This window comes from Alternaria triticimaculans, assembly GCF_023758025.1.
Source record: "Alternaria triticimaculans strain BMP 0046 chromosome Unknown scaffold_2, whole genome shotgun sequence".
In the NCBI taxonomy this organism is placed as follows: domain Eukaryota; kingdom Fungi; phylum Ascomycota; class Dothideomycetes; order Pleosporales; family Pleosporaceae; genus Alternaria; species Alternaria triticimaculans.
In genome coordinates this window covers 2,306,563-2,334,553 of record NW_026055959.1, presented here as the reverse complement: position 1 = coordinate 2,334,553, position 27,991 = coordinate 2,306,563, and the positions used below count along the sequence as shown (strand labels likewise).

Here is a 27,991-nt window from a genome sequence, read left to right as displayed (position 1 = left end):
GAAACGGCGGAGATGCAAGGAGATGGTGCCTGGCGCTCTGGATAGTCGAGCGACAAGCATGCGACCATTAGCTCGACGCTCTGAAGCGACGCGCTTTGTTGTTCTGAGAAAGTTCCCGAGCTAGTGGAGCTCATCGCTGCGCCAAGGCTCCATCCAAGCTCCAGGCACGACAGCTACGCAACCTCGCCCTCGCCGCCGACCGCCTAGACAAACCGAGTAGACGCGCGACATCACCACCTTTACCACTATACACGCCGTCTCCGCAGCAAGCACCCCACGCCTCCACCGACACCGCACACCAACACCATGGGCGGCTTCGACTTCTCCAACCACAACCGCAATGCGGCTCTCCACGCCCAGGGCATCCCGCTGCCCAAGGCGACAAGCACAGGAACAACCATTGTGGGCTGTCTCTTCAACGGCGGTGTAGTCATCGCAGCAGACACACGAGCCACAAGTGGTCCCATTGTAGCAGACAAGGTAGGCTCGTCCCCGCCATAGACACAACCACCACCATGGACACTGGTCTGACATGCACCGCAGAACTGCGAGAAACTCCACTACATCTCCCCTCACATTTGGTGCGCGGGTGCCGGTACCGCTGCCGACACCGAGTTCACCACCGCCATCATCTCCTCGAACCTCGAACTGCACGCCCTCTCCACCGGCCGCAAGCCCCGCGTCGTTACCTGCATGACCATGTTGAAGCAGCACCTGTTCCGCCACCAGGGTCACATTGGCGCCTACCTCGTCATTGCGGGTGTTGACCCCACCGGCGCACATCTCTTCACCGTCCACGCCCACGGTTCCACCGACAAGCTGCCGTACGTCACCATGGGCTCCGGTTCATTGGCCGCCATGTCCGTTTTCGAGACACAGTGGAAGTCCGACCTGTCGCGGGAGGATGCCGTCACACTATGCGCAAACGCCATCGAGGCAGGTATTTGGAACGATCTGGGTTCCGGTAGCAACGTGGACGTGGCGGTCATCACAGAGGACAAGACCACTCTGATGAGGAACTACAAGACACCAAACACCAGGCAGCCCAAGCAGAGGAACTACAGGTTCCAGCGGGGAACTACTGCGGTGCTGAACGAGAAGATCATCACAAAGGAAGAGATCAGCAAGTACGTGACCGTACACGAGCTCAAGGATGGCGATGTAGCCGGTACAGCAGAGACGATGGATATAGACTCATAGGTTTTGCTCTAGCTCCGGGGCGATGCAAGATGGCGTTACGAACATGAACGTGTATTATACACCGAAACGGGGTTCCAGACGAACCAGCCGGATAGCTACAAGGCAATATGATGACGATCAATGAACCACCTCACCAGATATTCAAAGCAAGCATTCGATGTGAACGGCATTTAGTCATGGAATCTTTTGTGCATTACACTACCTAACAGAACAATAGAAGTCTAGTGACCCTCAGTAAAACATGGACTCCGCATCGCATCCATCACGCCGTGCCTAACGACATCTCTTCTCGACAATACCAGCACCATGCTCCTCGTACTCCTTCCTTGAGATCCACAGCTGGTGGAAACTGCCCAGACTGGCTAGTATACTGCCACCAATCCAGGCTGCGTATTTCCTCTCCACCACGCTACCGGGTGCAATGAGCTTATTCCTAGTGCTGGGGTAGATGGCGTTGATTTCGTAGTTAAGGCGCTCGTTGAACTTGTAGAGTAGCGTCGAGCCACCTGTTACGACGATGTTGGAGAGGAGGAGAGGACGTTGGTCGGCGTCGACTTGTTGGACTGCTGCTTGTACGAGTCGGGGGATTGTCTGTTCAGGCTTCGGCGCGGGCATGGTTTCGCTGGCGAGCGCGGCGTTGTGGTCGAAGAGACCCTCTGCGGCGCGGAACCTCTCGATGCCGAAGACTTGGTTCCAGCCGTCGGGCATTTCGAAGGGTCGGCCTGGCATGCTCTTTGCCAGCTCTTCGTTGGTGCTGAAGCGGCCGGGGCCAGGCCAGACTTCTACGACGGATTCCTTGAAGGACGTGAGAATGCGCTCCTCTTCGTTTAAGCGGAACGAGTCGGTCGGTGGTGTCTCGAATGTCTTGTAGGTTGCTTGGGCGGGTACCCCAGCGTCGACTGGCGTCTTGCTCTTGACCATGTAGTGCGGTGTCAATGGCACTTCAGGCTGGGCTTGCTTGAACGACGTCCGTATCTGATCAGAGACAAAGTTGCCTGCTAGAGGCGATTTCTGGACACCCTTCCGCAACACCATGCCGTCAAGCACAGGTGTGACGGATGTATGCGACGCACCGACGTCAATGATGATGCCTGACGCTTTTCCTGATGCAAAGGCAGCCAATACACCAGTCTTCTGCAAGAAGAAAGCTGGCGTGCCCCAGTCCTCCATGGCGATCTCAATGTACTTTTCCCGTGCCTTTGCGCTGTTCCAGCCTGGTTCCGTGACCAACAGCGGGCTGTCTTCCAGCGGCTTCTCGTTGTTTTCTAACGCGTCCATATCCACGTCCATGGCCTCCCCATTCTCGTTCTCGCCATTGCCATCGTTCAGCCCGTTCTTGGTAGGGTCGGTTGGTTTTGCGCCGGTGAGTCGGCTCGTGATCGCATACTCCCACAGCTTGGTCGCTGTATCCCAGTCCTCTACAATGCCGTCTGAGCCCCAATAGTTCTTAATATCGAGACCGCCGACCGGCGCATGTATCGCATTCTCGCCGAATAGGTGTTCGCCTGAGGATGTTTGGCCGTAAAAGGAAGGGCAGACGGACTTGGGCACGTCCTCGCCAGCGAATCCAGCGCGAACGGTCGAGTAGCCGGGGTCGAGAACGATCGCAGAGACCTCATCTATGGTTCTCAATTAGCGTGCGCAGCATGTAGAGCTCCGTCGAGCTTTGCGTACCTCCGGCGTACTCTCCCGCAGCTGGTGCGGTCGATGCGTTGGGAATGTTCATCGCGCGCGACTATCGCAATGCGCAAAGCTTGATAAAGATTCGCTTGTATACGTGAGGCCTGATTGACGCGTGATAATGGGTATTCGAGGTGCTTTGGGCGCTGTCCTTGCAGGATGGGCGTTGGTGTTGGAGCGAAGCTGTTGCCAGACGCGAACTCCAAAAGTTGAGGTTGCGGACCTGGCCTCCATCACCGCACTTGTCCCCCGCGCCTCCCCTCCGCATACTTCAGGGGCACATACACAGGGTCTCTTGAACACTGGAAGATGAGGAGATAGTCTAGGCAATACAATGGCGCTCAAATTCATTCGCCAGCTCTACTCGCTGGATACCCTCGACACACGCTTCGTTGTACCGGCCACCGCATCCCCGAAAGAGGCGCTCGAAGAGGCCAAACTAGATCCCGCTGGACCAGTGCCAGTCAAAGATGGACGGAATGGAGACAAGAGTCTAGAAAATAGAAGTCATGCGCCGCTATGGTCAACGCCAGAGTTCTACTTCTACTACGTGTCCATTGCAGCCAGCGTGTTCTTTATGTTCAAGTTGGTACTAGATGTTTCTCAAGGTTCGTCCAAATGGGCCCGCAGAGGGTGAGGGGAGCTGATCGTTATGCAGAATCCCATCCAAACTATCCGAAGTTTGAACATCTTCTGTCAGATGGCTGGATACCTGGTCGCAAAGTAGTACGTTGCAACATCGACTGTCACATGCCATTGTCTAACTGCTCAGGACAATACCGATGCTCAGTACAGCGGGTTCCGCCAGAACATTCCTTACCTCTTCATCGTTGTTCTACTTCATCCTATTCTGCGTAAGGCCTATGATTCGTTCTGGAGGGCGGGAACGTATACTCAAGTTCGGCCCTCTGCCGGCAATGGCCTTACTATGGGCTTAACCCCAGGTGCTGCAGCGGATGCCCGTATGAACCAGCGCATTTCATTCGACCTTTTATTTGCCGCTATCTTCCTTGCCGCCCTTCATGGCTTCTCAGCATTCAAGATTGTCGCCATTCTTTACGCCAACTACTGCATCGGGACGAAGCTTCCTCGACAATATGTACCGGCTGCTACATGGATCTTCAACGTCGGGACTCTATTTGCAAACGAGTTCTCAGACGGCTACTCGTATGCCAACATACTTGGCACTTTCCTTCCATCCACATTGTCGGAGAAAGGTCAACCAGCATCCAACTTCGGTCACACTCTAGACAGCTATGGTGGTCTGATACCTCGGTGGGAGGTTCTTTTCAACTTCACCATACTCCGGTTGATCAGCTTCAATCTCGATTACTATTGGAGTCTCAACTCTCGGACGGGTAGTTCCATTGAAGTACTTTACCCACCCACCCTTAGTTCGATATAGCTAATAACATCAAGAAGAAACAACTCGACCCTTCCAACCTCTCCGAGCGGGACCGCGTCACGATACCTGCCAAGCCTACTGACTACACTTTCCGCAATTACTTTGCCTATGCCATGTACTCGCCCCTCTACCTCGCTGGGCCTATCATCACGTTCAACGATTACATCGCTCAATGCCGGTACCGACCCCACAGCATCACGACCAAGCGAACAACATTCTACCTCGTACGCTTCATTGTCGTCTTGTTGACGATGGAAATCATGATCCACTACATGTACATGGTCGCCATCTTCCATGAGAGGCCCGACTGGTCGCAGTACACGCCTGCCCAGCTCAGTATGCTAGGTTTCTTCAACCTAAAGCACATCTGGCTAAAGCTGCTCATCCCATGGCGTTTCTTCCGTCTCTGGTCGCTCTTGGACGGTATCGATCCTCCCGAGAACATGGTCAGATGTATGTCTGACAATTACTCTGTCATGCACTTCTGGCGCGGTTGGCATCGTAGCTTCAACAAGTGGAGTTTGCGATACCTTTACATTCCGCTGGGTGGCAACAGAGGAGATGGTCTCTGGGGCAAGGCAAGATCGGTTGGAAACTACCTCGCCGTGTTTACCTTTATCGCGATTTGGCACGATATCCAGCTTCGGTTGCTGATGTGGGGTTGGCTGGTCACTCTCTTCGTTCTCCCAGAGATTATCGCTTCGTACATATTCCCCGCAAAGAAGTGGAAGAACAGCCCAGATGCATATCGCTGGTTATGCGGAGTCGGCGCCGTTTTCGAGATCCTCATGCTCATGACAGCTAATCTCGTCGGTTTCGCCCTGGGAGTCGATGGTCTCAAGGACTTGGTCCGTGGTATTGTAGGAACATGGTCTGGCTGGATGTTCCTTGCTACGGCTTGTGGTGCGCTATTCACTGGTGTGCAGTTCATGTTTGAATGGAGGGAGAACGAGAAGAGGAGGGGAATTAAGATGAAGTGTTAGACTTGGAGGGTCTACTGGATTGGTTTTGTGGGTAGATGCTATTCGCATCGCCTTTGTATTACTACTCTTAGCCCGCGACTATCGCCGAGTAAATATCACTTCAGAGTGACCTTGGAGATAGGTACCATGCTCGTCCTCTTCCATCGACTCTTCCTGCTTACATGACGACACAGCACCATGTCTTATCTTCATCTCCGAACTTCTTCGCATCATTCCATTCCTTCTCAGAAGCATCCCACTCTTTCTCAGGAGCATCCAACTGCTTCGCGGCATCTTCCAACTGCTTATCGATCTTCTTGTTATGTGTCTCGACCTCCCTTGTCTGGCTCTCGTACTCTAGTCTCTCGCGCTCTTTCTCACAGCACGTAACATCGCTTCCGTTCGAAGGAGTCGCACTACAGGCCGGAACTGTTCTCTTGATATCCCCAGTTTTCATCGTTGCCTTCGACCTTGTTCCATCGGGATGTTTGACACGAATCGTAGTGCGACCGTTCTTGTACCTGGTGACGAAGGTATCGCCGTCTTTGAGGCCAGCCCTATCTACATAATGTCAGCATTCGCAAGTTCGTCACGCCGTAGCACCTGTGCCTGGAAGACTTACAGCTAAGATATCCAACGAGCGACATAAGTCGGTGGCTCAGTGCGTCTACCGCTGCTCTCTTACTTGCACGTCGCAAACCTCCAACGACGGTATCGCCGTGGAACACAGCGCCATCATTGACTGCAATAACGGCTTGGTCAGCCTCACGGTATTTAGCGATGAGGAGGGCCCTATATCCCTTTTCGCATGTGCATGTTGGAAGGATGATAATCTGGTACTGATGCTCATGGCCGTAGAGGAAAGAAGCGTTCTCTGTTGGTAGAGCTCTGTTAGCCAACTGCACAGCGATGTGGGCACGAGTAACTTACCGTTTATGCTCTGCGCTGCGTCCATAACTGCGGTGAGTGAGGATGTGGATGTGTGCTTCACGCAAAATACGATGCATGGTTTATTGTGCGATGTCCCGTTAAGCGTACCGAACTCAAACAAGTCCACGTGTTATGTAGGAGGGGTCATGATGTTGATGTTATGTCTGTAGAGACTGGGAGTACCAGATTTCTGGGTGGGTTCATGATACCTACATTTGATGTCTACGGCGAATTGCAAGACTGCTGCAGCATCCCGGCCAAATTGAGATGCTCAAGATGTGTAAAAACATGAAGACAGGAAATATGTGTCCACAGAATAGTTGTGGCGTTGTCGGAGTAGAGTGAATGCTTGTGTGGGTTAGCCAAAAAGGCAAAAAGAAAAGTGCAAAAACAGAGTTTCGAACCCACGAAGGGTGAGGTGTTTCCAAAGATTGAGTAAGTGCAGTGTTGTGCGGGACTCGCGGTCACTTCTGGTAAAAGGCAAGAAATGAGTTCGTACAAATCCTCGCACTGCACATTGATACTCCTAAAATATTAGCTATATATACTGAGCAAAGGTTGCTGGTGATGTTGGTGGAGCCAGCGCAGGTGCTAGACGAAGCGAGGGCCAGTGCGGGAGGCGAAACCCGCGGTCGGCGACAGAGAGGGGAGCGCTGGCCGTGCGCTGTTGCCTGTGCGGCTTCTGCTCGACTCGTGCTTTCTTTCGCGCTCTTGTCGCGATAAACGGTCCTGGATTTGCACGTCTCGCTTCTGTGGGAGGTATTGAAGAAGAGTGTAGTAGGTGAGTGAGCGAAAGCCCCGCGCCTGAGTTCAAAGGGGTCAGCCTGGAGGCTTGTGGCACACGTGCCCCGCATCAGGGCGGCGGCCTGCAGGCTGCGGGCCTCCTTTTTGTCTCCAGCCAAGCTCACTTCGTCTACAATACTATTACCTGTAAAGTCCTACGACATTTGCGACGCTTCTCTGAAGCTGCATGCGTGGCTTACTATGCGCGCATTTCGCAATCTTCGCTCAATTCGTGAGAGACGTCGTCGAAGGCCGTCGTCTCCAGCTGGTTTCAAGTGAGTAGCATCCTCTAGGCTAAAGACCTGTTGACCCTTCGTTTCTTCTTGGAGTCGCATCTCTCTTTTGAAAGTCCCGGCATACTTAGCACGTCGGGCGCGCCTTGTGGACGCTTGATCTGAACTGCCATGCGTTCGTCTCACTCTGTGTTTCTACTCACACACGAACATTATGCGTACCCAGGTATGTTTCCCCTCTCAGTGTTATCGTTCGAGTCATCATGCATTTCGTCGTGTCCCTTTCTTTCGCTTCGGTTTCCTTTCTTCACTTTCAAACTGCTATCATTCCAAATTTGCGCTCCTTGATCTTCTACAAAACTTTGCAGCGCTGGGGCTGGTGTCAACTTAGTTGCCTCGCAAAATATGGACAACATTTATCACACGCTATATGTCAATAGATGCTGCCTTCGATCAAACATATTGCACCTGTTGCATTGAGACTAAAGCTATTGTAATTGCATCCGTACACCGGCCTGCAAACGATCGGCCAATATGGTGACTTGGATTGACCTATCTTTCTCAAGAACCAGCGGTGGGTTTCTGGCAAGAGCTTTCCAATCCACTCATACAGTCATGAGCTTGTGCAGGTCTACAGATCACTTGGCTTCTCCGCGTTTACAGTCCTCAGTACTCTTGGTCTTGAGAAGCTATGTGCCTAGCCAACGAACTCCTAGTTGTGTTGTCTGCTCCTACCTACATTGTTTCCTTCTCCACTTCGTTCTAGTCGTCCAAATGTTTGTGGCCCAGCGCCTGGGGCAGGTTGAGGTTTCAGTTCATGCTCCTTATCATAACCTGGGGTTGGCGTTTCATCCCTCATCGTGTGTCTTAAGGCAGTTGCGACCACGAAATTTGGACCCTGCAGGACGATCCATGAATACCTTCGCCGTTCGTCGCGATTGCCCAAACGGCGTCGCCTAAGGCCCAGAAGGCGCTAGCGCAGGTAAAGGTACCACAACAGCGCAACAATACCAAGTCGTCAACGCCGACCGCGCTTCCTCTTCAACGCCGATTACAGTCCCTACAGTCTCTGTTGGTTCCCAGCTTCCCTAAACTGACCCAGTCGGTCTTTCCTTCTTTTCAGCTGCAGGCAGTCATTCACTCATTTCTCGCACCTATACATCCACTGCGCTGCACGGCTTCACCCAAACAACCCACAACATTCCCACACACAGCACCTTTACGTTGTATACCCAGCTTAAACATCCCATAACACTCGCTTCATCATCACCATGAAGTCCATCGTTTTCGCGAGCGCTCTTACCGCCGCCGGCCTTCTAGTAAGCTCTGCGAGCGGACGTCCACTCAGTGAGTTACCGGAATTCTCTCCACCTGCGGCATACTGTGACGATAGTCTCGCCTGCTGCACTGAGTCTGCAGTCACATCGTTGCCTGTCTATGTTACATCGTTCACTAACAAGGTACAGATCATAAGCGCAAGATTGTCACCGAGGTAATCTACGTTACCGAAGTCATGGCTGAAGTTGCTGTCTTCGTCAATGACGCAGGCGCACCCTATTCAACTGCGACTTCGACAATCCTCACTTCACCTGTCACTGTGCCCTCAATCACAGCCGAGACGACATCGTCAACTGTCGAGCCTCCGCAGACTTCATCAGCCGTGCCAGAGCCGGCTCCCTTACCAACGTCTTCCACATCTGCTTCTCTGCTAGCAGAGCCTACGGCTGTCGACATTCAGGATGCGACCACGACACCGTCACCCTCACCCTCACCTGCGCCGCCAGCTCCTACTCAAGAGCCTCAGCCCCCGCAACTAGCGTCCCCGCCCGAGGACATCCCTGTCGACAAGGCCGCTGCTGGAACTCTACCTCTGGGTATAACTTGGGATGCGTACAGCAGCTCCGCCAACTGCAAGACCCCGGATGAAGTTGCTAGCGAATTCAGTAGCATGAAGGACTACAAAGTCATCCGCATCTATGGCATGGACTGCAATCAGATCCCACTTGCAATTCAGAACGCCCAGAAGAACGGCCAAAAGCTCATGGGTGGCGCGTATCTAGACCCCAGTGGCGGCGGCGAAGATCTCAGCCAGGTCATCAAAGCCTACAAGAGCGCCATTGATCAGTATGCCGGCGGCAATTGGGATGTTATCCAACTCTTCGCTGTCGAAAATGAGCGCGTCAACGAACGCAGAATGACATCTTCCCAAGTCGTCGACGCAATCGGCCAAGCACGCACCCAGCTACGAAGCGCCGGTTACAACGGACCTGTGGGCGCAGTCGAGACCGCTCCTGCTACGCTCGATAACCCTGCCATCTGCGGCGCCTCAGATGTGGTCATGGTCAATATCCACGCCTTCTTTGACCGGAACACCCAAGCTCAGGATGCTGGCACATTTGTCAAGAGTCAAGTCGAGCGTGTAAAAGCCGCCTGCAGTAACAAGCGCCTCATCGTCACTGAGTCCGGCTGGCCTCGCCAGGGTAATGCGAATGGTGCAGCCGTCCCCTCGCCCGAGAACCAACGTATCGCCCTCGACTCCCTCCGCGCGAGTTTCAATGGCGATCTGTTCTTCTTCAGTGCCTACGACTCGGAGTGGAAAGCCGACTCTGCGTCAACCTTCAACGCTGAGCGTTACTGGGGTGTACTCGACTAGCTATCCTGAAGGAAGCTACCACGTCTTTGGAATGATATCGCAGACTGCGTCTTGCGACATGCATCTTTCTTATTGCATCTCTCAACAAGCAGCTGTATACGTCCATCACTTCTGTCATTTTTCTTGCCGACGCACCCGCGGCCTAGTGCTGCGTAAGTGTGCGTGGAAGATCATTTCTGGTGTTACCATACTATGGGTATGATTACGAGATACGAGCATCATGTAACATAGATATCCAATTCTCAAATGAATGAATGCTTTTCATTACGATGACTTGACCCTAATCGCTTATGTGACTTTTGCCATCTCCTCTTCCTCATCGTGACATGTTCAGTATCCCAAGTCCGCAGCCGTCTCTTCCAACGCCTTGACAAGCCCATCCAACGTGCCTTTGATCAACCCCCCGTTCACTACAACCCTAAAGAACTTGCCCTTCTCGCCCGGCGCAAAGTCAATCATGAAGCCTCTGCTAATAAGCCTATTAGCAATCTCCGTCGTCGCCTTACTATTCGCGTCCGCGTCCTCTTTCAACTGCCCACCCTTTGCGTAATAGAAGCACACCTGCAGACACGGCAACGGCTCCGGGCTAATCGTCTTGAAATTGCCACTCTCCTTCAGTTTGCTCAAAAGGTACTCCCCGTTCTCGTATCCACGAGCAACCAAATCGCTAAAGTGCTGCGGGCCGTAGTATTGCAGCGCAAGGAACATCTTCAAGCTATCGGCGCGCCGACCGCATTGAGGTGTCAGATCAGCGAGGTCGTAGATATCCGCTGCGTCGGTGCCGGGCGCGTTGTGGAAGAGGTAGCCCGCTGGCAGCGTGAGCGCGCGGTAGAACGTGTTCATGTCGCGAGCAAGGAGGAAAGAACAAGTCATCGGTACACCGAGCATCTTGTGTGGGTTGATAGCGATACTGTCCGCGAGTTCAGCGCCCTTGAGCCTCGATTCCCGGTACTTCTCGTTGAAGACCACGCTGCCGCCCCACGAGCCGTCGATGTGGAACCAGAGATTCTGTTCCTTGCAGATCTTGCTGAGAGCAGGGAATGGGTCGAAAGAACCTTGGACGGTTGTTCCGGCTGTTGCGTTGAGGAAAAAGGGTGTTTCGCCGCGGTCTTTACTTTCTTTTACGCAGCGTTCGAATTCGGCGGGGATCATGCAGCCGCGGTCGTCGACGGGGACGGCGATGACGTTCTTGGAGCCGAGGCCGAAGAGGTTGGCGGCTTTTTCGACGGAGTAGTGGCCGTGGGCTGAGGTGAAGATGGTGAATTTGTGGGAGCCGTTGCCGTCGGTTTTGGTCTCGGGGTAGAGTGTGTTTCGCGCGATTACTATGGCGGAGCTGTTCGAGGCGCTGCCACCGGGCTGGGAGATACCTCCTGAAGTGGAAGTAGGGAGGCCGAATAGTGTTGCTAGATACTTTGTCGTTCGCTTTTCGACAAGGGTCAGGACGGGAGAGACTTGGTAGACGTGTGACTAATACGTGTTAGCAATACCATGAGAGTACATTATGAGAGATAGACGTACGTTGGTGTTCAGTACGGCCAATACCAATTCGCTGACCACTCCCACAGCATTCGTGCTCGCATACAACTTGTCTAGAAATCCTTGATCCCATGTGTTGACAGAGTACTTCAAGATACTCTCCACGAGCTTGATAAGGCCATCTTTACCGGTCTTACCATCATTGATCTCCAACTCTTCCTTCAGAATGGATTCTAGCTTCTTGGGCGGGTGGTGCTCTACTAACGCGGTTCTCGGCCCGCCACCTTCAATTTTCAGTCCATGGCCTGTGTGTTTTGTAGCTGCATCTTCGTCGGCTGAGCGGATGAATGGTATTATCAGCTCTTGAATAGAGTCGAGAAGCTGATTCTGCCGTTAGCGGATGTCTTTACTGCTTATGTAGATCCCTGTCTGGATCTGATGAATGAGAGGCGCGATGGGAGTTCAGGGACATGTCGGAACAATCGGAATGCCCTTCCGAGCCACTTACGTCTTTGACTTCCTCAGCACGACGGAGGGTTTCTCCCTGTTCTGGGGATGACATTGCGAGATGCGTATGCACGGATTGTATTATGGTAATATAGGAAGAGTTGTGGACTTTTTGTGTGCTCGTACTTCAAGGAGTGATGAGTGTAGAAGAAGTCACAAACACAAACAAAGGTGGCCGAGTAGTCGGCGTTAGCGCCGAACAATTAGCAATGACGAACATGGAGTCATCGATTCTTTCTGCTCGGGGTACAAGCCACATTCCTAAAGCAAAACTGTTCTCATGCAAGTATGCCACTAAAAGGTATCTAGAGTCGTCGAATCAGAAAAATGCGTGACAGGCCCACCTAAGCCCTAAGCCCAGCTCGGAAAACGCCGTTAAACGATGCCTCATTCTCAGCGAACCGTGCTGACAAAAGAAATTCCTGTACATGATGTATAATGTGACTATTATTGCGCAACAAGGCTCTTGGCCTTGCTGCTGCTTCCGCTGCTGACACTGCTGTTTGTCGTGTGACTCCCCTTCTTCGGCTTTTTACCGTCCTTGGCTTGTGAGGCTTTCGCAGCGGCATGCTTCTGCCTTGCCAACTCGATAGCTGTCAGATGTCTTCCCGCCCGATGGTTTTGCGGGGGTGTTGCGTCGCCGTTGGACTCGGGGAAGCTTTGGAATCCGTCATTGCCGGCGGTGTAGCGGGATTGTGTGACCCAGTCGCCGCGTTTGCGTTTGTAGAGATCCATGCGCCAATTTCGCCAGACCGCACGCCCGACGAAGGATTCGCGAAGCGAGTTCTCGTTCTCGGCCAACTCTTCCGCGATGCGCTCGCGGATGAAAGCGAGGCCGGCTGTACCGTGCCAGATGGCATCGATGACGTGGGATGCAGCAGGATCGAGTGCAAGTTCACCAATCTTGCCATAGAACTGTTGTATCATTTTTCGGCGAAAGATGACAGAAGCGTTCTTGGACATTAGGGCCGCTTGAAGCGTCCGTGAAGCTGTAGAGTCGCGAGCGAGCTGAACGGCGAGTTCAGGGGACAGGTTGGCCAAAGAGTCGAAGACAAGTTGGCCGAGGGGCCCATCCACGGTCATCATGGTTTGTGCCAGGAGTGACCCGTGAACCTTCTCGGGTGAGTGTTCGTGCTTAGCACGAGGCTTGCCGTCTTCCTCACTGAGCTTGAGAATGCGTGTGACTTCGAAGCCGTTGGAGCCGGCATATGCAGTCTCCAGCTGAGCCTTGATAGGCGAGCAGTCGATGTCACGCGCGACGCATCGCTCGATGAGTGTCTTGATAACTCCCGTCCGGCCACGTTCTACCAAGCTGGGGATCTGGTCCACTATTTGACGCATGGCTTCTTCTAGATCGTCCTTGCCGAGTCTTTCCATGATCTTTCCAACCACATAGGCCGCGATCTCATTGCGAGCTAGCGTACCCATACGTTCCTTGAAGAACTCTCCGTAAATGGACTTGAATACCTTTCCGGGCGCATTCTCGATGATGACTTCCAGTAGCCGGGAGCCAATGGTGTCGTACACAAGCCCGTTGATCAGGATGGCGCTTTCTGTTCCTTCCGCGATAGGATTATCTGGGAGAAGTCGGTGGATGATGGACTTTTCGTCCTTGGCGCGCGACTTGCCGAAGTGGGAGAGCTCCAGCTTGAGCAGCAGTTGTAGAGTGGGGCTGCCGAGTGGGTGTGTGGTTAGGGTACGGAGGTAGTGCGACTCAATGCCCGAAACACTCTCGCTGATGACCTTCTCCAGGGCCTCGGAAAAGCTTTCGGGGACGGCCCTTTCTTCGAGTAGACGTTCCTGCTCCTTCTCTGCACCTGAGACGGTGACCTTTTCCTTCTTCTTGCTCTGCATAGCCGACTTGTTCTGTTTTTCCAGCGGGGCGCCCGATAGAATGACGAGGAGTACTCTCAGTACGTGCGATGCATACTTGTCGGTCATTAGGAAACCCATGTAGCCCTCCAGCTCGCCCAGCGTGTACAGGAACAAATTCTCCATGGAGACGAGGACTTGGTCGGGGTCTGACGACGGGGGTGTTGCAAGCTTCTCAGGTTTGGTGGCAGTCTCTTGGGTGACGACAGGCGCAGCTTGTATGAAGAGGGCTTCGCAGCAGTGGGACGCAAATCGGTTCTGGACCAGGTTGAGGAAGCTGCGACGGGTTAGCAAGTTGAGTGGGGAAGGAGCGATTCAGTACGTACTTTCCGCTGAACTTCTGGAACAGGCCCTTGAGCTGGTCGGGAGAGGAAAGAAGGATCAGGCGTTCGAGCAGGCGCGACGTCTGGCTGTTGGCGATTTTCAGTTCCTTCCCGTCGGCCTCCTTCCAGACGCTGGCGAGGAAGATGTCGCGGTCCTCGGAGCTCTCGAACTGGTTCAGCTCGAGCATCTCGTCGGCTTTCTTGAAGTACTCCTGCTCCTGCTCGTCGAGCATTCCGTAGAAGGGCGTCGCATCCGGGCGGGCGACGTCATGCTCGGGGACATGCTGCGCAGGGTTTTCGGCTTCGAGCTGGTCGAGGTCCTCTTTCTTGAAGCGCTTTGCACTCGCATCGTCGTCCTGGTCCCGCTTGCGCTTCTTCTGGTCGTCGCGGCGGCCGCGCTTCTTGTGTTCCTTGGGCATGGCGGCTGGCGATGACGGCAGCGGCGCAACACAAAAAGTTTCGCAACTTCGGCTATTGGGCGGGGAGAGGTCTGCAGTGCTCACGCAGCAGCAGTGCAGGGCAGGACAGGCAGTAAATAGACAGCGGCGGAACAGAACCGCCTGGGCCTTCTTTGCAGCGGTACAGAGGTTTGCAGGGCGTGGGTCACGGCAGTAGGTGGATTAAGGACGTTCTCCAATAGTGGCCTGACGCACGGTTGGATCTTGCTGGATCTGAGAATCGGCTGGGATGATCGATCGGTGGCGCAGGACGAGAATCGTGGGAGGGCGCACAGGCCGGCCACCGAGGCTCCAGCTGCCAGGGCGGGCGCCGACGTCGCCACACCTGGGCAGCCCGTACCGACGCGACGTGCCTAGGCGCACTCCAACGCCCACCACCGCCCGTTGATCGTACGAGATGGACGACAACCAGACTCGCGTCGCCGACTACCTCGACGACAAGCTCCAGAATGCCGCTGACCTCGACGGCCTCGACGCCCTATTGGCCACGCTGAACTCGCAGCATGGGCTGCTCCGCCAGCAGCTCGACGACGCACAGCGCGACCTGCACACGGCCAAGCAAGCCTCGCATTCGCACCATGGCGACCTCACGCGCGCCGCCGACCGCTTCACCCACGAGCAGGCCGACATTGACCGCCGCCTGCTGGTCATCACCGCCTCCGAGACGAGCGACGAGGCCGTGCCCCGCTTCGAGCAGGTCCTCGACACGCTGCACCGCCTGGACGTCGCCAACGGATACGTGCAACTGCTGGCGGACGTCGACGTTCTGAGGTAGGACAGCCCCCGTGTCCGATACGGCCTCAGTCAGCTGATTCCGCGCAGCAAGCAAGCCCAGGCGCAGCTCCAGACGTCCAATGAAGCCGCCCTCGCGCCCTACAAGCAGCTGCGCGCACTGCACACCCGCCTCGTCAACCTGCAAGACGACGCCGAGGGCGCCGCGCCCCAGCTGCTCCACCACGTCAACACCATCGCCCAAGCCCTGCGCACCAAGATCCTCGACGCCTTTGCCGCCGACCTCGACCGCACCCTCAAGAAGATACACTGGCCCACGCCCAGGGCCGCCATACCCAGCCCGCTGCAGGAGGAATGGGAGACGGCCATCGTGAAGCTGCTCGATCTGCAGCTGCCCGAGCTGCAGGGCATGAGCTATGCCAGCGGGCCGGGCGACAAGGTCAAGCTCCCGCCCGTCCTCTTCCCCATCGAGGTGCTCGTGCAGCCGCTCGAGATGCGCTTCCGCTACCACTTCGACGGCGACAAGCCCACGAACCGCATTGATAGGCCCGAGTACTTTCTCTCGCACATTACCACGCTTTTGAACGACTACAGCGCATTCGTCAGTGACCATGTGCAACCTGTCCTGCTGCGTCACTTCCGCGGCACCGATCTTGCGCTTAACCCCGTCTACATCGATGCCATGTCCGCCTTCATAACCGCCCTACTGCCCATGCTGCGCTCCAAGATTGGCTCGCTACTGCCCCAGGTCGCGGGCCAGCCCCAGCTGCTCAGCCACCTCATGCACGAGATAATGAGCTTTGACACGACCATCAGAGACACCTGGGGATATGACGGCGGCTATGGCGTCGACGGGTGGAAGGGCTTATCATGGGAATTCCTTGTTCAGGGCGACTGGTTTGGCCGATGGCTGCAGGTCGAAAAAGACTGTACGTTGGCCCGTTACCCAACGGAGATATGTCGGGTCGCTAACATCCGCAGTCGCTCTGTCTCGCTATCAGAACATCGTCGAGGCTCCAGACTTTGGTGATCTCGACTACGAGAGCGTCGATCCCAAAGCCACCAAGCCTACCAAGGGAGCGATCCGCGTGAACGACCTGCTCGAAACCATAACCGGCATGTCCTCGCCTACCCCTCCTTTCCAGATGCGTCGCTAATCAGCAATGCATTGCAGATCGATACAGACCCTTGACATCCTTCAGCCAGAAGCTCACCTTCCTGATAGACATACAGATTGCCATTTTCGACAAACTCCACGAAAGGCTGCAGAGCAATCTGGAAGCGTATCTGTCCATGACCACGTCACTGGGTCGCGCTATGGGCGGTGTGACCAAGGAGGAACAGGAGAAGCTGCTTGGCGTCGAGGGACTGGAGCGCCTTTGCAAGACGTATGGCAGTGCTGACTATCTCGAACGGGCCATGCGTGACTGGAGCGACGACGTGGTAGGCTCTCACTTGCATGATTTCTGTGTGACCCGAACCTCAGCTAACCCCTTTGTTCTGTAGTTCTTCCTCGATATCTGGGAAGGTCTACAAGATCGTGCTCGTGGCCAGACTAGCAATATTGGTACCATGAGCGTGGCCGACGTCGCGGAACGCACATCCAAGAACGTTGAAAGTGACGACGTCGATGGCGGTTCCCTCTTTGACGAGACGGCATCGTGGTACGCGCGCCTCCGTGAACGCAGTGAGAAGATTATCATCGACACACTCAACAGCAATGTGCGTGAGGCGCTGCGTCCATATCGGCACATGTACGTATCCAGATCTGGACCCCTGCCCTGTGGATCCAGATCCAAAACCCTATACTTCCTAATCCCACTTACTAATATTTGCTTTTAGCAACCCGTGGGCAACTCTTAGCGGACCCTCCGCTTCAGCCTCGACCGCCACAGAACTGTCACCAACTGCAGAAATCGACCCATTACTTACCTACCTACGTAGCACGCTAGCATTCCTTTCGCGAGCTCTAGCATCTGCGCCATTGCGCCGCATCACTCGGGTCGTCTTGACCACCATCTCGACGACGCTGTGGGAGAATGTGCTCAGCCGGTATCGATTCTCTACTCAGGGAGCTGCCCAGCTACACGCTGACCTCGCGGCTGTTTGCCGAGTCGTGGACAAGCACGTTGGCCCAGGGGTGGCCGAAGCGGGCTTAGCCAAATGTCTCGAAGGCGTCAAAATCGTCGGATTACCCGTAAAAGGCACTTCAGCCTCGCAGGTTGATACTGCAACGGGTCGGGATGACGACGGTGGCGAAGAAGACGAAGACTGGGACACGGGAGCTTGGGCCGCAGAAGACGGTGATGAGATGCATGATGCTCCGCAAAAAGCAAATTCCACCCGTGACACAGCGTCTGGGGTTGAGGGAGGAGGGGAACTTGGGCTGTGGGAGGTGGAGAGGCGGCTTTTTGCGGATAATCAATCTGCGAGGGATGTGCTGGAGGACTTGGGATTGGAGCTTCTGAGTGAGACGGAGGCGCGGGCGTTGTTGAGAAGGAGGGTTGAGCTGGCTGGATAGGCCTGTGGGTTTGCGATTGAAGGTTTGAGGCGGCGGTACTATCGAGACGGTTGCGCACGCTGTGCGGGTACCCAATAGTTAAGTCTCGGTCCGTCACGATGGCATTTGTGGTGTTGAGCATGGCGATGCATGTGTCCGGTGTAGGAATCTAAGACACTTCACACTTCACATTTACCCGACAGCGCAGACCTGTCTCACTTGACAACGCATGCTCATCTTGCAATAAGCCTTGAATTTCATTCCTGGGTATCATATCCATCATATCTGTTCTGATCAATTTTCCCACATCCATGCCTGCCCGCAATCATTACTCAGCCCGCCGTGCTGACCCGGAAAACCATCATCTCCCCGCACTGCTCAAGCGGACCCGAGCAGTCGCAGAACCATCGCAAGAGTAATCCCGCCTAGTTGGAGTACTTGGGATTAACCTTCTTGCCAGTGACCTTCTCGTACGCCTTGCGCATGCCGTCGGTCTAGTTTTCACCTCGTTAGCTCTCACCCTCAACAAACTGCAACCAACACCTCGCGCACTACTGCTAATCACGAAGCAAATACAGTGGAGTGTCTGAACTTACAATCTTCTCGCTCATACCACGGTTCGCAGCAATCTTCTGACCCTGCGCGCCGCCGAACTTCTTGGCTCCGGCGTTGAAGGCCTTGTCGAGGTAATCCTGACCTCCGGCACCGGCACCACCGCCATGGTTGGGGTTGTTCATGTCTGCGGGTTGAGAAGGGTGTGGTAGACTTTGTTGGGTATATGTGCGATGACGGTTGTGAGATGGAGTCGTGTTGCGCGATGGACAGTTGATGGTGTAGTGGAGGATGAAGCAGAACGGTGAGGTGAGTAAACAGTCGAGTCGATCGCAAGGAAAAGGGCCGTGAGTCAATGCTCTTTTTATGCGCTTGTCCACGCTTCCCTCACCTGGACCCTTGTTCTGTGAAACCTTAACTCGTTATCACGCTCTTCTCAGGTGGGTGGCCAATGGAAGGCGCAGGCTAATCACTCATATCGCACCGCCACGATTTGCAAGCTGAGGAAAGAGCATCTAGACCTCCGGCTTCATGACCGCGTGGTCTGCTGCGCCTCTAGTGACGTTTGCTTTTCGCTATGTCAGCTCACATTGCGGTTTGCAGGTGTCGTGATGGGCTGGCTCAATAGGCGGTGTTGCGGCCATTCAATATTGTACCGGAGTAGGTTGCAGGAGAGTATGCATCGTGGTGCATCGCGTGCATTCTTAGCTCGATCGTGCAAAAAACTTGGCTTTTCGGGCCGCTGAAGCTTGGCTACGTAGAGCGTTCTTTTACGGAGAGTAGAGTTTGTGGAGGGGCGAACTGGTGAGATTGACCTGGTTGACAGACGGTTGAGAGCATGTATGTGATGGCATGCAGAAGGCGCGAGGGGCAGCGTGGGAGCGGTGTGACATGACGTCATGCATGTCAACCAAAATATGCTGCGCATGTGAAGGCATGTCCAAGTTGTAATTCGAATCGTAAAGCTTCATTCAGGGTCGTAAATATATGTACAAAGCATGTTCAGTGCGCCGTTGCGACAGGCTGTTGCTGCACTCTCTGCTGCTCAAATGTCCTCTGATGATCAAGTTCGTGGTCCTGTGCCTGTTCGTCCAAACTGCGCGACCTCAACGGGACAATCGTTCCATTGATCCTCTCAATGTACGGCCGACACTTGTTCCACTTGTCATCCAACTTGTGCATCGTCTCTTTGAGTGTCGAGGTGCGTTTAGTTGGAGACTTTGTCGGGGACGTCCTTGCCGGTTGCTTTTTCGAACATGTTACGAGCGCCATCGGTCTGTGTGAACGTTAGTATATTGAGTTCATGCATCTTGAAAGCTAGCAAGGCCCAAACTTACAATCTTCTCATTAACACCCCGATTCTTCTGAGTATCCTGACCCGCGGCGCCGCCGAACTTCTTCTCTGCGGCGTCGAGACCCTTGTCGAGGTAGTCTTCGCGCTGCGCTTGGTTCTGCTGAACACCCGTCGTCGATGTGTCCTGGCTGGTGGGTCCTTGGGAAGCATTTCCTGGGATGGAGTTCATCTTGTCTTAACCTTGTGAGGTGCGGGAAGGCTAGATGTCTAGATGACGAGTGTAAGCGGGAGACTGGTGCGATCCAAATTGATAGTCTCACAACTGCGGCTTGTACGGATCGTGGCGTAAACTTAGTGAGTTAAGAACTGTAGTGGTTACTGTAGCGTATTGAGGCTTGTAAAGGTGACGACGCCACGACCTTGGAAGGTAGGCAAGTCTTAAGTAGGTTCTCGGAATCCGCAGAGGAAGCCGCGGGGCATGATTATGGGAGTCGTCATGGAGAACCACAAGCCACATCATATCTGCATATCTGCCCTATCAGCAACTGAGCATCTTGAACGAGCATTATCAAACGATGCTGCATCCCAAACGGGTTGCCAAACTTCCAAAAACTTGGCTTTCGGGCACTTAAACTTGGCTTTGGCCCTGCTGCCGCGTGGGCTGCGGAAATAAAAGCCTTAATTAATCAAGAATAACAATGCGTCCTATCAAACGATGCGGAGACGTTGCTTCTGCTACCATTTAATCACTGGCCGTGGAAGCGCGTTGTTCAAGCGCTGTTTGACGATCCACCACACCTATGACATCACACATCGTTGACTTCCAAGGGGATTTTACCCGGTATGACGCATCACTAGGTAGTTTGATCTGCGAATCTCGATGCTTCTGGATAATCTTTTTCCAAGCTTGGGACCGGAAAGCGGAACGCAAAATGTGGACCAGTTTTGCGTGTCGTGCATAATGCGGAGACGGTGGTGGAGCGAGCAGGCATAAGCGATTTATCGTGGAATTCTTCTCGTGGCAAGTAAGCCGCGATGCTCGTATGAGAGTGATGAAATTTTGCAACTGTCATTAAAGCATACCACATAGGTATAGTCATTGCGACTGAGTGGATATGGTAGAGAGCATTCAATGTTGTCGCTCGCGGCTTCCACATGCATGTGTTCAGCCTCATGCATGCCTGCGCTAACCAGAAAAGCGCACACCACGTTTGCTCGTCTGCCTCGTCTGCTTTGGGACGCGTCTGCCTTGAGGGCATTTCTTGTGATGAGCTGCTACCTAGGTGTGACTCTCTCCCAAACGTCAGGCGTTCAGATCGCGTGCTTGGAACTCACCTTTACCTTTGACCTTTACTTGCACCGTGATGGTGTCACGTATATTCACATACTCTCTCTTTGACTTGAAGCAGTACCACACTAGCAAACAACAAAACACGTCAAAGAACAATAGGTAAACGGTATTGTGCAGTTTCGTTCTACAAACAGGCTAGACTGGCATCACCTAATCCATCGCGGCCATCACGCCATCAACATCATGGTCATATCCTAGCAACGACCGTACCATCGTAAACACCTCCTCTCGTCCCCGATTACTCACCCCGAAACGCCATTGTAAAGATGAGTCCACGTCTAATGTGTACTACTCGATCCCAACGACAGAAAGAGAAGCCTGGGGTATCTCAAAAGGGTATAAAGCTACTTGAGCTCTGACGACTCGAAGGTCTTGTAAAGCAATCACACCTGCCCCAACGCCTGTGCTTAAACGCACTGTATAATGGACGAAGACGCTGTAACGCACGACAAAAGACAACAGAAAAGACATACAAGGAAGGAAAAGACGTATGAACGAAGCAAAGCGACGTGGAAGGGACGCATCAACCGAACTGCTTGATGAGGGAGTGCAGAAGATGGCAGAAGAGTCCGTGGAGGTCGACAAAGAAGTTCTCCTGACCGACGATCTCGACGAGGCTCTTTGCCTTCATCACATCGCGAGACACACGGGGAAAGCCATCTGGGTCGACCTTCTTTGCGGACAGGAAAGAGGACACAGGTGTGATGTTGCGGAAGTTGGGGGTGCTCGTCGTGGAGAAGGTCCGTTCTTTGTGCGGCGCAGAGAAGTTGGGTGGCATTGAAGAGGCGGAGGTTCCAAGAGGAGGAGTGTTTCCAGAGATGGCGGTGGTGGGACGTGAGAGGACCTGCGAAGCTGCACTCTCACGCTCGAGGACTCTATCAGCCAGGGAGATGATCCGGTTGGCGATGCCCTCAAAGGCTTCGATGATCTTCACCATGGCCTTTGTGGCTCTCCGGTAATCGCGACCGGCCATGGCAATGAAGGCGTAGGTGCGCTTAGCTCCTCGCGAACGCGGATCCTGCAGACGAAACACGTACGCGATGGTGTAGCCAGCGACTGAGTCTCCGAACATGATGGGCCCCGAGGGCTTGCTGAGGGGAAGGACCTCGGTGGACAATGTACGGATGCAGGTGCGTCGCAAGAGCGAGTAGGTGCTGGGCGACTGCGGCTGACTGGTGGAGATGTAGTTCAATGTGTGGGTGTGTATGCCTCTCGACACGAGCATTGGTGAGGGAGGTATTGAGTCTGGGAACGAGCCCGAGGCGCCGCTCTGGTACGAAGTCGACTGCTCTGTGTCTGAGACATCGGACGAATCCGTGCTACTGAGGTCGTCCCGGGACACTGGTCGTCGCACTGGGTAGTTCTGGGAGCTACGCAAGACCGGGCTGCCGTTTCTTCCTCGCCCGTCTTTTGTGGGACTGCCAGGGGCGCCGTTGGGGATCTTGTCGCTGTACTTCTGGGGCACTACCATCTGGCAGTTCTCGCAGGCGTCCGAGTCGGAGTCGATGGTGCTGCTGGTTCTCCGTCCGCCAAAACTACTGCCGGAAGAGGAGGGAAAGCTCGGAAAGTATGGGTTGTGCGTGGGGGAGCGCGGGCTGTTGGGCGGCGACTCGAAGGGCGAGGTGAGCTGTGGCAGGCGCGCGTTAAGCTTGAGGGTGGTGGGCTGATCGTACAGGCCGTTGTAGGAGTAGGCCGAATGCGGCTCTTCGGAAGGCGGCGTCACACATGGGTTGCAGGAGCCGCAGGGCGAGGTCGAGGCCTGGGTGCAGATGATGGATGTCGGACCGTGGGTCTCGCAGAAGTGTGCGAGGGAGATCTGAGGTCGCGTTAGCCGGGCTCGTGACATGGCCGACGAGTGTAAGCGCGCGGGAACTTACCGTAAAGTCCATGGTTCCTGCTCTCTGTCTTATCTCTACCGTCTCATGGTGGTCGCTCTGGGTGGTGGTGGGTTGGGGTCGTGGCTCAGCTGACAATCGATAGCCCAGAGGGGAGTAGTTGCCGCGCTCGTCGGGACCGGGCTGCTCTGGTGTGGTGGTGGATGGGCTGTGAGTGGCAGGAGGCAGCTATCGCCAGGCACCGGTGCACAGGTTTCAGAAGACAAAGGGTGGCGAGGTCGCGTGTGAAGATGGCGCGGGTGGAGTGGCACTCGGATGGGGATCGTGGTGTTGGTCGCAAACGTTGGGCCGGGCTCGTAGGATTATATGGAACGGGCTTACAGCACAGCGCTAGGACTCGACTGGCACTCTGCACGGCATCGAAGGGGCATACTTAGGCCCTGGAGACACGCACGGCGCCGAGGACCTGGCGGATTTAGCTCACATCATGGCGAGGATTCCTGGGAGCAATTACGGGGGCAGCGGAGCATCTTTGCAAGAGCCGACGCTACTGCGGCCGGGGTGAATGCGGCCTGTTGTTGCGGTCAGTATCAGCAGCGCGCCATTGGCCGCCCAGCCACAGGCTCGTTACAGCACACACTTGACAGTTAGACGGCCTGCACGCCTGTGTGACACGGCCTGGGGGCAGCCGACGGCAGCGCGCACCCAGCACTGCTTCCAGCGGGCGTGCCTGGGGGAGTGCGCCGTGTGTGATGGAAGGATGCCGCCGTGTTACAGGCACACGAGCGGACGGCCCATGCATGCAGAGCGTCGCTCGAGTTGCATCGGCCACCAATGACGCAGCCCGCGCCCCGTGCATCGCCCTCCGGTCGCGCCTGCACGCTTAACCATGCGCCACTTCCCGATCCAGAGGGGATGCGACTGCCTCTTCCACTACCGATCAGCGCCCCCAACGTTCACCTTGTGCGCGTCGCGTTGCTTTTGTCGCTGCCCGTTGCACGTCATTCCCAATCTGCCACGGACGCAGCGCTCCCATCGACGCCCGCCAATCACACATCGCCTGAAACACGTACGGTACCTCTGTCATGCCCGCCTCAGACTCTGCGCCCTCCTGGCCCCGTCAATGGTGGGATGAGGTGGAGCGATACTTGCAGAATAATTGTCCGCCTCTCTATTGACGCGGGCGGCAAAGTCCGTCGAGTACCCCATTGGCCCTGGCCTCGCCTCTCAATCGGCCGACGCCAGACCAGACGAGCGCTCGACGCTTTCCAGAAGACACGCACGGGCGCCTATGGAAGCCATGGAAGCTGCCAAGTGGGCCTCTCCAACGACGACCTGCCTGCTCGGCCTCTGCGCCAACCACTACAGGGTCTCGAGCCTCTGTCGTCTGATTCTGGCCCTCTTAACCGCCACTTACCCGGACGCTGGAAAATTGCAATGGAAAAAATCCGGGGACTGCAATATACACGTCTGCCGATGACGGCCCTCTGCCGACCCAAATAGGCATCCTATATGGCAGAATGCACTTCGACCGAGCGCTGAGCTGTACAGAGTCCAGAGCAGAGTGGGTATGCTTAACACCCTCCTGTTATGGTCAAGCACAATATACCGCCATGTCAAGCTTTTAGCTAGAACATACAGAAACTGGCCGCATGCAACACCTGCTCGCTCGGCTAGGTGACAGCTGCAGGGTCCGTAGTTGCCGTCGGCCTTCATGATCAGCTAGAAATCATAGCGCGCTACGCGACCGGACCAGTACGTAATATTTGCGGGCTCGTCGCCGTTGGTGGCATCGTGAAGCAGAAACTAAGCCAAGCCAGCAGGTACAAGCCTCAACAACCGCTGCAAAGCGGAAATTGCACGGCAACCGACATATGTCAATTCTTACAGAGGAAGGTGCAGAGTTTGGCCGCTACAATGTCTTCTCTTGGTACTGTACATGCTAACTCGCTATCATGGCTCGTGCTCATCATCCAACTCTCCTCCGTCAGCTGCCCGACCTCGCAGGATGTCATACCCCATTACTTCGTTGATGAACTTCTTCGACATCTTCAGCTCCTCGTAGCGTATCCTTTCCTGTTCTGTAAAGTCTCTCGCCCCCGTCTCCATCATCTGGGCTATCAGTGGAGCCCAGACCTGATCAAGCTGCGTTATGCCAATCTGTGTACAAGGAATATCGTCTAGTAACGCAGGTGAAACCACACCAGCATCCTTCCAGTGCTTTCTCCAGCATTTACTCGTATGCGGCGACATGTGAGCTCTATACGTTAGGAGATATCTTCGCCGCTCGCTATATACCGGGCAAGCGAGGAGCTTCGCAACTTGCCCAATGCCACCAAGTATGAGGAAGAAGGCCACATCCTCTGAACAGGCTGGCTGGTTTGAAAATCCCCGCAGGAACTTTTCCACTGCTCCAGCACGACTGCAAGGTCTCAGCTTTCGAAGCAGCACCTGCACAATGAAACAGTACATGTAGAAGTACTGAAGTCGAAGTGGTGCATCCAGGTTCTTCAAGATCTTCCTTTCTTGGCTACTGATACCACCCGTCGTACGGACGTGATAGCCAATACGGGAGCGTGGTCGAATGTGGCCGAGATCTCTTTCCAGAAGTAGTCGTCGATGTTCATCTAGAAAGTAGCCTACCCCAAAGACCAGGGGCAGCATCCTTTCGTACACCGATGTCCACAGCTGCCTATGTTCGGTTGGCTCCCCTACAAGGTGATTGGCAAGCTGACGTGTCAACCTGATGGACGCTATGTGTCGCCGTCTCATAGTGAGTAAGAACGGGAAGTCGATCGCGTCCGGTCTTGGAGCCGGATAAAGTTGTAGATGAAGATTGCCGAGCCGGTTCTTCACCCAGTAGCGCACAATCGCAGGTGCGTTCTCTGTCACAAGCATGTTGAGCACGCGGGACGTTCTCCTCAAAGCAAGCAGGTCCGAGACGCACAGCTCGCGCAGCATGTAAATGTGGAGTTCATCTGGCAACCGAAACAATGCATCTAGAAACGGGCTGTGTTGCGATGATCAGTGGTGTTCCCCAGTGTGTGAAGTGGACACGGTACGTACCTCGAGGGGCTCGGCTCTAGCTCCTCGTCTGCACCACTCTTCCTCTTACTCCGTAGCGACGCAAGAAATCTACTCTGAAAGCCACCTGCCGCCCTGCCCAAACTCGATCTCTTCTTCGCGATCGCCTTGTCCCCCGTCACAGTCCCAGATCCCGATCGGTTCCTCACCCGCTCGGGCGCTGGGTGGCCTCTCTGAAACTTCTCCATGGCCATATCGCGATCGGCCAATCCAGGCTAAACACAGCCTCGTGGAAGCGGCAGCGCTCAGCGCGCGTTTTCGTTGCGTTACGTCAACGTCTGAAACCTCATTATCGCAATAAAGACTGCAGCATCCTTTGGTAGCACAAAAAGTGTAGGCGAGAGACGTTGGGTAGGGAGGTGGAGTTGTCAGGAGCGAAACTGGACGGCCATGCGCATGATGAGATGCAGAACAGATTGGCCTTAGCTTTCCCAGCGTTCGGGCATCGGTAAACACGACAGGCATGGTACGAGGCCCGGTCCAAGCCACATGGCCACGAGGGATAAACTCTGAAACGCGGCGGATTTGCCGGACCGCTGATAAAGAAGCCAGTCAGAAAGGGCTGATTCTAGAAGGGCGACTCGCAGGCTAGCCATGATGACAGTTGCTTGACTCGCAACCACGATCACGGTTTGTGGGTGTATATTCAAGATTCGATCGTGCAACCACTGCGCGATATTCAATGTCGTAGCGCTTGTGTTGCCGCTATGGATAAGTAGTCTACGATATAGTCTGCGCCATGCCGTCAGTGTGCATTCGCGACAGACCGCATCAACGTGGACAGCAACCGTGCACAGCGCCCATCAGAACGCCAGGCGAACCCTGCGACATCGACGAGTTGACACAGTGACAGCTATGCGAACCATGTTGCATAGTCGGATGACTTTGGCTGCCTCGGGCATCAACGACTAGCTGCGTCTCCGCCTGAACCCTACATGGCAGCCGATGTAGGCAAATCGTAATAACGGCCGTAAGCAGCGAGATCACGGCGGCCTTTTATCTCACGATAGCCATGACCATCCTCATAAAAGTTATGAGGCTATACAGTGGGTGTACATTGGTGTCAGCGATCTGATCTGGAGATGTAGTAGGCCGAATACGATAGCACCTGGGTACGGTAGGATGTCACTCTCATACCCCACTTCATCAACGATGTGACCTACACTCAACAGCAGTATATCACCATACAGATATGCCAGCTCGGATAGTACCAACGCAGGAAATCTGATCCAGACTCTAGTTCTGCTCCAGCGGTGACTTTCCGCGTCCCTAGTTTGCGTTGATCAATACTTTTCTAGGTAGGTATTCGTGTCGACAACCCGCAACCCGATGTTCCTTCAATAAAGTCTATCAAACCCCAACATATCCCGAAACGCTCTGCATGCGTCGAAGGGGAGTCAGGCTCAACGGCGGTCGCTACGACAGATGCCATGTGGCCTGACAGCAGAAAATGCGGTAGCACAACAGCAGCCGCCGGGCCGTCGCCAAACTATCACGACAGCCCGAAGCGGGCACGAAACGATCGAACTTCTCATACGCCCTTGACGACGCGAACTAGGCAAGACTTAGAACTTCAATCCCGAGTGTGGCTCCCAAGCTACCCCTCTAACCCCACATGACCTATGTCAAGAAGACGTAGCAGCAAGAAATGCCTTTCTCTGATGATGCAAGTCGCGAGAGGTTACGAAGCGACAGTACATGCATATGCATATGTATACCCCCTTCAACCCGCACATCCGCAATGTCGTACGCCCATCTCCGACTCCCATCGTCCAAACGTACCTTGCATGCATCCGCGCCGCGCGTGCAGTCTACCGCTCTCCCCGGATAGCACCTCCCCTGCCAAAGCAAAAGTCGCACTTCATCAACAGTCACACAACATAAACCACCATGCGTTCCACAGCCTCGAAGCGACCTGTCAAACCTCTAGTCCTGCATGCCGCACAAATAGCCAAAATGGCACCCGAAGGCTTCCCCGATCCCAGCACAGGAGGCAATGTGACGTGGAAAACGCTGGTTTCGGATGAGAAGACTGAGACGGATACGTTCACGGTGGGCGTCGCGACATGTCCGCCTGGAAGGGTCGTGGCTTGTCCCGCGTCTTCTTCTACGAGCGATTCTGGGATTCCAAATCCATCTCTGCAGAATCCGGAGTCTTTGG

At 54.7% G+C, this 27,991-nt stretch overlaps 11 protein-coding genes across 11 annotated transcripts; 3 read left to right on the top strand and 8 right to left on the bottom strand.

Moving 5' to 3' along the window:
- Positions 1-306: 306 nt before the first annotated feature.
- PUP1 (proteasome core particle subunit beta 2) lies at positions 307-1,200 on the top strand (the record flags this gene model as incomplete). The annotated part of the gene is made up of 2 exons (XM_049363092.1): positions 307-480; positions 544-1,200. 2 exons carry the CDS (start codon positions 307-309, stop codon positions 1,198-1,200), a joined length of 831 nt encoding a protein of 276 aa, XP_049225684.1.
- Positions 1,201-1,473: 273 nt separating this feature from the next.
- J4E78_002444 (uncharacterized protein) lies at positions 1,474-2,926 on the bottom strand (the record flags this gene model as incomplete). The annotated part of the gene is made up of 2 exons (XM_049363091.1): positions 1,474-2,819; positions 2,875-2,926. 2 exons carry the CDS (start codon positions 2,924-2,926, stop codon positions 1,474-1,476), a joined length of 1,398 nt encoding a protein of 465 aa, XP_049225683.1.
- Positions 2,927-5,425: 2,499 nt separating this feature from the next.
- J4E78_002443 (uncharacterized protein) lies at positions 5,426-6,202 on the bottom strand (the record flags this gene model as incomplete). Its single annotated transcript, XM_049363090.1, has 3 exons — positions 5,426-5,808; positions 5,870-6,121; positions 6,178-6,202. 3 exons carry the CDS (start codon positions 6,200-6,202, stop codon positions 5,426-5,428), a joined length of 660 nt encoding a protein of 219 aa, XP_049225682.1.
- Positions 6,203-8,464: 2,262 nt separating this feature from the next.
- On the top strand, positions 8,465-9,846 carry J4E78_002442 (uncharacterized protein; the record flags this gene model as incomplete). The annotated part of the gene is made up of 2 exons (XM_049363089.1): positions 8,465-8,540; positions 8,660-9,846. 2 exons carry the CDS (start codon positions 8,465-8,467, stop codon positions 9,844-9,846), a joined length of 1,263 nt encoding a protein of 420 aa, XP_049225681.1.
- A 330-nt stretch (positions 9,847-10,176) lies between these two features.
- On the bottom strand, positions 10,177-11,884 carry J4E78_002441 (uncharacterized protein; the record flags this gene model as incomplete). Its single annotated transcript, XM_049363088.1, has 3 exons — positions 10,177-11,313; positions 11,365-11,703; positions 11,831-11,884. 3 exons carry the CDS (start codon positions 11,882-11,884, stop codon positions 10,177-10,179), a joined length of 1,530 nt encoding a protein of 509 aa, XP_049225680.1.
- Positions 11,885-12,276: 392 nt separating this feature from the next.
- On the bottom strand, positions 12,277-14,443 carry NOP9 (Nucleolar protein 9; the record flags this gene model as incomplete). Its single annotated transcript, XM_049363087.1, has 2 exons — positions 12,277-13,978; positions 14,028-14,443. The coding sequence occupies 2 exons, from the start codon at positions 14,441-14,443 to the stop codon at positions 12,277-12,279; spliced, it is 2,118 nt and encodes a 705-aa protein (XP_049225679.1).
- A 436-nt stretch (positions 14,444-14,879) lies between these two features.
- Positions 14,880-17,735, top strand: J4E78_002439 (uncharacterized protein; the record flags this gene model as incomplete). The annotated part of the gene is made up of 6 exons (XM_049363086.1): positions 14,880-15,253; positions 15,305-16,143; positions 16,196-16,330; positions 16,389-16,657; positions 16,721-16,968; positions 17,057-17,735. The coding sequence occupies 6 exons, from the start codon at positions 14,880-14,882 to the stop codon at positions 17,733-17,735; spliced, it is 2,544 nt and encodes an 847-aa protein (XP_049225678.1).
- A 404-nt stretch (positions 17,736-18,139) lies between these two features.
- Positions 18,140-18,451, bottom strand: J4E78_002438 (uncharacterized protein; the record flags this gene model as incomplete). The annotated part of the gene is made up of 2 exons (XM_049363085.1): positions 18,140-18,208; positions 18,311-18,451. 2 exons carry the CDS (start codon positions 18,449-18,451, stop codon positions 18,140-18,142), a joined length of 210 nt encoding a protein of 69 aa, XP_049225677.1.
- Positions 18,452-19,473: 1,022 nt separating this feature from the next.
- J4E78_002437 (uncharacterized protein) lies at positions 19,474-19,789 on the bottom strand (the record flags this gene model as incomplete). Its single annotated transcript, XM_049363084.1, has 2 exons — positions 19,474-19,542; positions 19,604-19,789. 2 exons carry the CDS (start codon positions 19,787-19,789, stop codon positions 19,474-19,476), a joined length of 255 nt encoding a protein of 84 aa, XP_049225676.1.
- Positions 19,790-21,434: 1,645 nt separating this feature from the next.
- On the bottom strand, positions 21,435-22,800 carry J4E78_002436 (uncharacterized protein; the record flags this gene model as incomplete). Its single annotated transcript, XM_049363083.1, has 2 exons — positions 21,435-22,727; positions 22,789-22,800. 2 exons carry the CDS (start codon positions 22,798-22,800, stop codon positions 21,435-21,437), a joined length of 1,305 nt encoding a protein of 434 aa, XP_049225675.1.
- Positions 22,801-24,699: 1,899 nt separating this feature from the next.
- J4E78_002435 (uncharacterized protein) lies at positions 24,700-25,707 on the bottom strand (the record flags this gene model as incomplete). The annotated part of the gene is made up of 1 exon (XM_049363082.1): positions 24,700-25,707. One exon carries the CDS (start codon positions 25,705-25,707, stop codon positions 24,700-24,702), a length of 1,008 nt encoding a protein of 335 aa, XP_049225674.1.
- Between the last annotated feature and the right edge of the window lie 2,284 nt (positions 25,708-27,991).